The sequence below is a fragment of the Thunnus thynnus genome, chromosome 5, assembly GCF_963924715.1.
Source record: "Thunnus thynnus chromosome 5, fThuThy2.1, whole genome shotgun sequence".
NCBI lineage: Eukaryota > Metazoa > Chordata > Actinopteri > Scombriformes > Scombridae > Thunnus > Thunnus thynnus.
In genome coordinates, this window is record NC_089521.1 from 8201660 (window position 1) to 8211894 (window position 10235).

The 10235-nt window shown below is 39.3% G+C and overlaps 1 protein-coding gene across 1 annotated transcript in view; it reads left to right on the plus strand.

Annotated features, from left to right (window-relative positions):
- The window catches only part of sntb2 (syntrophin, beta 2), a 31372-nt gene extending 21554 nt beyond the window's left edge, over window positions 1-9818 (plus strand). Inside the window, exons 4-7 of the mRNA XM_067588999.1 lie at window positions 211-353; window positions 1006-1202; window positions 3618-3808; window positions 6769-9818. Of these exons, the coding sequence (XP_067445100.1) occupies window positions 211-353; window positions 1006-1202; window positions 3618-3808; window positions 6769-6861 (624 nt within the window). The 3' untranslated portion in view covers window positions 6862-9818. The remainder of the gene's footprint in view (window positions 1-210; window positions 354-1005; window positions 1203-3617; window positions 3809-6768) is intronic.
- Window positions 9819-10235: the final 417 nt, after the last annotated feature.

Genomic DNA, 10235 nt, shown 5'->3' on the forward strand with positions numbered 1-10235 from the left:
ACCTGCCTGAAATCTGTCTTGAAATGTTTGCTACACAGCCCACAGTTTTCCAACAGACAGGTTGTTCACCCTCAGTTATTCCTTTTTTATAGCCACCACTATACTGGAATGCAGTACGTTGCAAAAAAATCCCACATTTTCCCACCGCATACCTGTAATCTTCTAAAATACTGGTCAGCGCTGACATTTCCTCCCGACTTTCTTCTTCAGGTCCAGCTGGAAGGTGGACGGCAGCAGTACAGGCCAGTGGTTATGGCGCTGACAGAGAAGGACATCTTGCTGTTTGAATCTGTGCCATGGAGCAGAGAGTCCTGGTCCATGCCTCTGCTCACACACCCACTGCTCGCCACGAGGTAAAAAGCTAAAAAGCCTCACACTGACAGAATGTTCAAATGTTACTGGACCGGTCCTCTTGCAGTCCATCAGATAACTATTCACATATGAAATAATTTAGCATCACACCAGAAAATGTACACATTACTGTACTCCTTCAGTTACCTGTCATAAATGGAAAATAGATTTATCATTTTTTGCTAAATGGTGCAAGAGTTTATATGTACAAATGCATTTAGAGGGGACATTATCAGTAAATATTGAACAGCTTATCAGCTGACTGTCAAAAGGAACTGCTCGGTACTTTCCATTTACTGTCTAAAATATGGGAAGTACCTGAAAGTTGACAGTTGGCAAACATCTCCTGTCAGGTCAGTGGTAGAATATGTAGTATACAAAGAGAGAGGTTTAGCTATTCAAATAAGTTGAATGAATCTTAAACTGTGAAGACGTTTTTCAGGGAAACTTCAGCAGGGAAACAACTGTAAAAAAGAAGAACAAAAATGTTAACAACCAGTTCATCATACAGTATTTAGGATGTTACACTAAATGCAGTGGTCAAGGTCGAAGGGGAAGTAGGTATTCTTGCCAACGCAAAGCATCTATGCAAGTCGTCCTTGAGGATGTTAAATATGTCTGCACGTCTGTATTTTCATGTGTGTCTCCCTGCAGACTCGTTCATTCTGGCAGCGCCCGGGGCTCTCCTGCCCAGGGTTCAGACCTGGTGTTTGCCACTCGGACGGGCACGGGGCGAGGCATCGAGTCCCACATCTTCCGGGTGGAGACCCACTGGGATCTGTCCTCATGGACGCGAGCCTTGGTGCAGGGTGCACATGCCGCCGCTGAGCTCATCAAAGAAGTCTCTATTGGTGAGTGTGGGTGTGTGAAAAAATGATGGATTAGTCAGTAGTAAGAGTTTGAAGTCAATACCAGAACTCCCTGTGGAGAATGGCCTTTTCAAATATGCCTTTCCAGCTGCACGCAGGTTAACGTGCAAGGGGGTCATTTGGAAACAGTTTACACGGCTGTTTCTTTTATACTTATTTTTACAAATTGTTTAATGCTGTGTAAAGGGTTCCCAACAAAAACTACAACAACAAAGGACATTCAGCTGTGAAATGTAACTTAATACATTTACTCATGTATTGTACTTTGGTACAGTTTTGAGGTATGTGTATTTAACTTGAGTATTTCCAAGTTAAGTATTTATACTTCTACTCCACCACATTTTATGAGGAAATATGGTACTTTTTACTACACTGTTTCACACAAAACATATGAAGAATTTATAAAATATGATGCATTGCTATAGGTTTAACTACCATACAGCATATAAAATTGTTAAATTGGCTTAATCTCAACCAGTAATATTGACAGGAACAATTGTGTTATACAGTTAGTGCTTTTATTTTTATTACTCTGCAGTTCCCCTCAGCTCTGCAGAGATTTTTTTGCACCTTTCAGCTCATTTTCTTGGTTTTCCTGCCCATAACTTTACTGTTTTGTTTCAGTCTGACTGCTCTCATCAGTATTGTGTGAATCAGCAGCAGGCAGCTGTTTTCAGTTTTTTTTTTTAAACTCTAATAACCCACCAACACTACCTGTTCAGCAGCAAAGAGCAGACACAGTAAGCTAATGAACATAGTGGAGCATTTAGCAGCTAAAGAGCCTGATATGTTTCCCTAGCGTTAGTGGAGGTTTAAACAGAGCTGAAAGGGGAGTAAATATTGGGCTTACATTTGTCAGCTGGACATAAACATGACTCCAAATGAATGCTAATGTTTTGTGTCTGCTGGATGTGTAAATAAGAAACTGATAAAAAGGTGATAATATGTCAATTTTGTGTTCGCAGCTTGTTTTTGCTGCATCAAAGTGGCCAAAATAAATGAATTATTGCAGGTTCAAGTAAAGGATCTTAATACTTCTACCACCACTGATGACATCTAGCTAGAAGTTCAAGCAACCAATCAGCCAACAGCCCATTATCTTTAACTGGTCATTAAACTGGAAATATTTATCATGAGCTAAAATAAGAAAGGAAATACATGCACTGCTTTATAAAAAGATATCTATTTTTATCATTACAGTTATTGAGGTGTGTCTTGCAATAGATGAAATACATTAATAGAAATATAGAACAAAATTAATAGAAATAGAATAATGAAACAGATTTAACGTCATCCCTAGTGTTGATGTTTTTTTGTCCACAGGAAATACCTCTTAGTACAAACCAATACAACAATACCACAGACTGCAACCTCAAAAACAGCACAGAGTTGATTGAACACCTTGTGCTGGTACTGTCTGGCTCACATGCGTGTTTGAATTAATGCTTGTGTGCTTGTTTTATAAACCCTGTGTTAGCAGCTGTGTGGTAGAGTGAGTAAGCAGAGGATGTGGGTTCACCTTTATGTGTGAGATTATCATGCCTACAAGTGAATGTTATGTGGAATTTAGTTTTCAAGAGAAGATATTTCGTCATGAATTAACCCACTGATACCACATTGTGTTGTGTTTTTTGTAGCATAGTTTCAATAAGTTACCAGCTCTTACTAATAACACATGCTGTACATAGAGGGCTTCTTAACTACAAGCCTACACAAACCACCATCCAGACATGAACATATTTATATGTATATAGGCCAATTTTTAAATGCCACAGCACTTTCACTGTGACAGGAAACTCCTGACAGCGAGCTCACTAGCAGTGTGCAGCGGCTCAGAAAGAGCAGCTCTGTGAAGGGAAAGCAGAAGTTGGAGCCAGCGGAGGGGAATGTTTCCAGTCAGTGCAGAACAATAGTTGGCTGCCGGAACAGAACTGGAAAGCCTCAAACTTTTTTTTTTTCTTCTTCTTCTTCTCCACTGACCTGCTGCTACACAAACACACAGTTGTGCAGGAACATTTGGGCCATTCAGGTTACAGTAGTACACATGGAACTGCTTTTGGATCAAATGACCTCACAGTTAAAGTTGCACCAAGCAGCTTTAACTTATATAGAAAGATACACTTGTTTTTACACTTTTTCGGCTGGAACAGAGAGGAACATCCCATTGAGTTTAATTTAGATGCTGCAGATTAACAACAGTTAAGTTAACAGCATCCATATCAGACAATATGCAGAAGAATTGAGTCTGCTGTCAGCACATGATATGACTTCACGTTTAAGTTTGTCTTTTATGTATACGTGCGGTACACATATTACTCACCCTCCTACTCTCTCACCTCCGCTCACCCATACACTGTTCTATTCTTAAGCTTTTTCCTCTCTCCCCCTCTCTTTTAGGCTGCACGTTGAACAGACAAGATGTTCGGCTGACGCTGCACTATGAGAAGGGCTTCACTGTGACAAGAGAGCCAGCCGACCCAGCCGGGGGCGCCGTGCTGTTCAGATACCCCTACGAGAAGCTCAAAATGTCTGCAGACGATGGAATACGCAACCTTTACCTTGACTTTGGGGGTCCAGAGGGAGAAATGGTATGTTGTGACCATTAAAGAAAAAAAAAACCCCACACCATATCCTTGTATATGCTTGGTCTTGGAATAAGTTGCAAAGGCGACTTGTTCCAATGACACCAAATAACTTAAAAGAGAACAGGTACTCATGTTGGTATTAAAGTTGAGCAAAAACAAATCAGCAGCACTAGCCCTAGTCTGGTGGGTAGGAGTTCCTCCGACCCTACAAGTGTTTTTTAGAATACTCATGGCTCTGTTGTTTTCAATATTGTGTTCTGCATTGAGTTGTAGGAATTGTGGTTTGCCAACATGTGTTCTTGGGTTTAAACCCAACACAACTTTGATTTGTTCTGGGAGATCTATAATTTATCTCAGTCTTTTTTCCCAGACCCTCAAACCATGAAACAGAGAGGAAACCTAGAAACTGAGTAGCCAAAACAACTCAAAACAAGAAAATTGCAGGAAAGTGAACAACATTTCCCGAGGTTCTTTAATGCCATGCTCGTCACACACAGCTATGGTCTAACAAACATCTTACATCAGTGGTTCTTAAACCTTTTCACGTAAAGGATCCCTAAACTGACACAAATTAGACCACAGACCCCCATCTGATAAGATTTTTGTTTTTAGATGTTTTATTACAGTATATGAAACCCATGACCAAAATAGTCAGACATTCTGTCATTGTGTTACTTATGGATGAAAATAAGTTATTCTCCTTTTTACTGGGGACCCCCTTGAACCCCCTCAAGAACACCTGTGGGTCTCCAGACCCCATTTTCAGAACCACTGTCCTAGATAACCAACAGAGGGATTAGCAAAAAAATCTGTACTGACTTGGCTTGTTTATCCTAGATTGTGATCCATATGCTGTAAGATAAATTGTTTTAGCCATATGGATAGAGAACTTGTTGAAGAAACTGTTGACCCTACTGAATGTTTTCTACTAATAAGAAGCAAAAATGACTGAATTATCAGCATATCCTAAAAATACTTTCAGCACAAACAGAGACGAATAGGTGGCCCAAGACATCCTCCCTGTAGGACTCCATATGATATAGTTTGACTTAAAGTTTAATTTGATATATGACACTAACTGAGTATGGCTCTTAGTACAGTTAATCTACTAAAATTAACATTACGACTCTAACAGCCGTGTCAGAGGGACTCAAGCATTTTTTATCACAAGCACTTGATTGGAGCTTTTGCCTTTATAAGGAAACACAAACACCAAGCAAAAGAAGCAGAGATCAGTTACAAAACAACAAACACTCCAAACCTCATGGTTTGGTTATTTATATGAGAGCTAAGCTGATAAATCACTGGGGCTGATTTAAGTTAATAATACATGCAGCAAATTAGCCATATCTTTAACATTTAGTGAAGTGAAACATTTGCATGAAAGCTGCTATGTGTAGAATCTTGCGATCAGAACACCTTTCAAATTACTCTTAATTTATCTTCATTTTTTGTCTTCAGAATTGAAATCATCTTGGTGAAATTTGTGCATGCTATAAGGAGCTTTCATCCCATTGACACTTATTTATTTGTCTTTTAAATTGTAGTGTATTTTAATGCTACCACAAGAGGGCACTAAAGACAGAACTTTTCAAATCCCACACACAGGGTACATCCCAAGTCTCTTATTTGATATTTCCTCGTTCCTCACCATTTTGAAGGCCATACCAAGTCTCTTATTTGTGCTCGGAGGAGCAAGAATACATGAGAACAGCCTTCGTGGAAGTCTTTTATCGGCCGACACACCCCCTTACTGGATATCAGTTATTGATTGGACGTTGCAGCTGATCGGACTGATCCGATACATCACAACATAACAGATAACAGATTCGACTCAAGTGTATCACTTCCAACTTTGATATTTTATTTGTTTTCTGATTCACCATCTAGTTAAAAATCTGAGTTAATTATAGGTCGGATCAACAAAAGAACCATAAACAACTTTCTTCATTTATTAGAAAGTTTTTTCTTTTCATGATCTGTTATTTCCCTCATTAACTTTTATTACGGATAAAATTAAAGTCAAGGAGAGTCTGTCTGTCAGCAAGAAAGACATTTAAACACATTTATATTTTACATCATTCATCGTCATTTCCATTCAGTCACATGTGAGGCTGAAAATTCCTGAACGTTGGGTCTGATATGAGTTACATCATTTCCTTTTTCCGGAAACATTTAGTCGAATTAATTATTTCCAGTGTTCAAAAGACACCCTAACCATGTTCTGGGGTATTAAATAATGAATTCACTATCAGGATATCAATAAATAATTATAAATAACATAAACGCATTCTGCCAGTAGGAATGGTTGATGTGCCTCTGAGCAGGACACAGTACACAGCATAAATACAGAACACAGATTTTTATTCATGTGCAGGCGTTTGTTAAACAGATAACAGGCTGCAGAGAGAAAACAGCTGCTGGCAGTGATAACTGTGTGTCTTTATTAGCGTTAACAAAGTGCACAAGTGTGCAGACACAAACCCCATCAGAAGTTTCTACAGCTGTTAAAGCCAACTGACAGCTGATCCAGCTGTGAGCAACTGCCGCCGTCATAAGAATCACCTCATGTGACACTTTAGAGGAAAGGACATATCATGTCTCTAAAAACAAGTTTCCTCGTATCTTCTCTCCTCGCTTGGTGCGTCTCTCCATGATTCCACAGTGGGAGGGACTAAGACAAAAGAAAAGACGCAAGTGAGGGAAACGTGGATGCAATTTAAGAGACCTGGGATGCACCCATAATGTTTTTAAAGGGCAAAGATGAAAGGAAGGTAACAACAGAGAAATCAGATTATGTGAAAGAGAGGTAAATGATCTGTATTTTAGCGTGTTAGAGAATCAGATATCTCAGAGTAGATTATTGCCACTTAACATCTCCTTCATTTTTTCTTCTCTGGCCTCTATCTCTCTTTTCTCGTCTCATCTGCTCCTTCATGTCCTCCCTCCCTCCATCCTTTCAGGTATTTGACCTCCACTCGGGTCCAAAGCCGGTGGTGTTTGTTCTCCACTCCTTCCTGTCAGCCAAGCTCACTCGTATGGGCCTGCTGACGTGAAGTAACCAACAGCAGCGTGGATGAGAGGTCACCAACGGGCCCAGGCACAGCAGGGAGGGGGGAGAAGCTCCCAGAATGCTGATAATGGGAGTTGATTTTTAATTTTAATTTCAATTTTTTTTGCAATCTCTCCATTCACAGTTGAAGTTAGGCCTGAGGTGGCACCGCAGGGATGATTTAACCCACAAGTTGTTTTGTTGATTGTCTCAAAAACGTGCCTTCTCTTCCAACTTCTCCTTGGCCTCCTAATGTTGTTTTATTGCGAGGTCAGGGGGAAAGTAAGTGGCACTTTGCTTGAAGTCCTGAGGTGTTTAGAAGATAGTTATAACATAATAATATAAGACAAATAAAATAGCTATTAACAATCTCAAAACATTCCATGTGATAATGTATTAATCATTGTAATTATGTGATGTGATTAAAAAAAAACATCACCAGTGCACTTCAAGTAAAGTTTTACTGAAAAATGTAAAGGAAAGGAGGATTTTTTTTAGACAATTAATACACAGCCAAGCACAGATTGGTGAACGCTCCCTGTTTTATAACTATGCCTATCATTCCATGACAGCCTTCCAATGTACTTTGGGCTCTTCTTATGTACTTGTTTGTCTTTATGTGTCGACACGTGAGAGAAAGAAGCAGTTTTAGAGTCAGAATGCAGTTAATTGAGCAGAGATTGTGTGAATGAAGAAAAGAAATTTGTATGTGTGTGTGTGTGTGTCTCAATACTACATGCTCCTGTTGGCTTGATAGTGTGCCTGCTGTCTGCCAGACTCACCTTTTAGCACATGATCCCAAACTACTGTTGTAATCAGGATCGCCAACTGTGCCTTTCTACATGTAGTCAGAGACACTCTTTGTAACGTTTCCTTTTTTATTTCACACACAATAAGAGAATTTTAAGCTTTTGACATGCACAAGCAATAGTATTACTCTTATAGTGTAAACGATGTTACGTTGTTGTTGTTTTTTTAAGTGTATATCGCATGATAGCATGACTTCCTGACATTGAACTCAACATGAACTCTGTATCAGATGATGATATGTATGACATTACCGTGTGTTACCTCCCTTCCTTCACCGACACTACCACGTTGTCTCAATGTCGCCATCGTCCCATTCCACTTTGCTTGAGATTACTCGTCTCTTGTTACCATTCCTCAAGGAACATGTCCTTAACTCTGGCCAGGGACTGTTAAACAAGCTTGTTTCAAGGCGGACCATCATATGGCAGAAGTACTAATATAGTTTAATAATCTGAACTGTAATGGTCAAAGATTTCTCAGCTTCTATGAACCCCTGCATTAGAGAATGTAACTGTACAGTTGATCAGCCTAGTATGATCTCTTCCCTCCATTTTAGTGTCAGAAAGCCTGAAAAGGTTTGACAAAATAATCTTATTCAAGTGCCAATTACTAGGAGGTCAATGGAGGTGTTATCACATGACCTGAGTATGGAATCTCTATTGTATGAAAACAGGTTGTTGTAAATGTTCAAAGATGCTCTCTGGCATCAGATGTGAATATGTGGTCATCCACAGGCTTCTGGTCGATGACCTTTGACCTCTTCAGCGCTGTGACCAGGTTTTAGTCAGGTGTTCACAGACATCTGAGGCCTGTTTCCAGTGTTCATTCAGGCTTCTGTCCGGGCTTCTTGCTGTTCTGCAGATGTAGGGTTCCATACTTTGGTCACAGGATTAAAATTGAGCAAAAGGCTCAAGATGTGGTTGATAGTTCCAGAAAAAGCTAGTAAATGGACCTTGAGATAAGATTATTTTGTCAAACCACTATTCCCAAGGTTAAAAATCAACTTCCACCCTTCTAAGAATCTGTTAATTAATTGCAGATCTTAAGATCCCTGTAATTTAAAAATGCCATCAAAACAACCATTTGTTTGCCCAGTTCACACTCGTCTTTAAGTACAGTACCCTTAGTCCAGGTTTTGTTTTTTGGTTTTTTTGGTGAGTTTAAGTTGGCCTCCCTTACATTCATCAGTTCAGTCCGGTGCCTGCGTTGAGACGTCAATGAGTTCAACATGACTGTAATTAACAAACTTTCATAACCTTCAGTTGGTTCATGGTACATGTTCCTAAAGGGACCCTTCAGTAGGGCCACTGTGTTCTTTTGGAACTCAGACAATGTACCATTGTGTCCACTGAGCGTGCAACACAGGAAAACAAGATAACCCTTCTGTCCTCGGATAACTAACACAGTTGCCCATCTGAATGACCTCTATTCTATTTTGGACTCTGATGTCCTTGTGGTTGTTTGAACAACATTTTTTTGGCTTTTTTATTAAAGTAAAAATGTGCAACCATGTAGTTTTTACAGCCATATACCTCTTTTTAAAGCTATGGTAAATGAATGGCTGTTAAAGGAGAAGCAGACCTTGATTTCCTTATAACATCATGTGTACGTGGGAGGTTGGAGTTATGTTTGCCTGCCTGAAAGTCCTGATCCTGCAACATTTGAAGCAATGGTGATTTCACAACATTTTTTATGTAATGTTATTCCTGTTTCTGTAACCCACTGCACAGATCTGATTGTCTCAAGTTGGTCAACCTTCACCATGCTCTAGGCCGTCCCTGTTTGAGCTTGATGCACTAACCTTGAAACCCCCTTAAACCTGTGAATGTACACAACTTCTCCTCGTCCAGATGATTTGTTTTTTTTTTTCAAATATCCTTTCTCTTTATGTCCTGAATTTGTGGCTATCCTGTCTATGCAAAGCAATGCTTCAAAGAAGGGGGTTTTGAACCAAAGGTAATATCTGTGGCAGCTTGCGTCCAACACAATCATTAAACTGAAAAGTCACAAAAGGATTAAGTGCTGCTGCAAAAACCTGTCATATGCAAAGTATTTTAGACTTCCTACCAAGATACAGTATACAATGTATGATAGCAATGTAATAATCCCAAATGTAAATACCAACCAATAAAACTGTTACAAATGACATAAGTTTGTGTGGTTTGTTGTGAGACTTTGCTTTACATTTTAAAATATAGCTAATATTTGCTTAGTTTTGTTTCACTTATTGACGTTTCTTCAACATTGACATGTAAAGGTGTTTTTAGTGTATATTCATGTTTTATTGTGAATTATATTTACGTATGTTTTTCAATCATAGGCCTACTTCTGAAGTAGCACCACTAGAGGGCAGCAACAACAGCCATAATAACTCACCTGCACTGTTGTTTCCATTCGTCAAGTTGCCAGTTTTTAGCCATTTGACCGGAAAACATCAGTATTTGTTGTCAAATTAAAGTGACTCATTATATGTATAACGTTATGTCAGTGACCAAATAAATCGAAAATTGATTAAGCGAAGAGACCATCGTTAACACATCTCCTATCAACTGATGGATTATGGCTGTA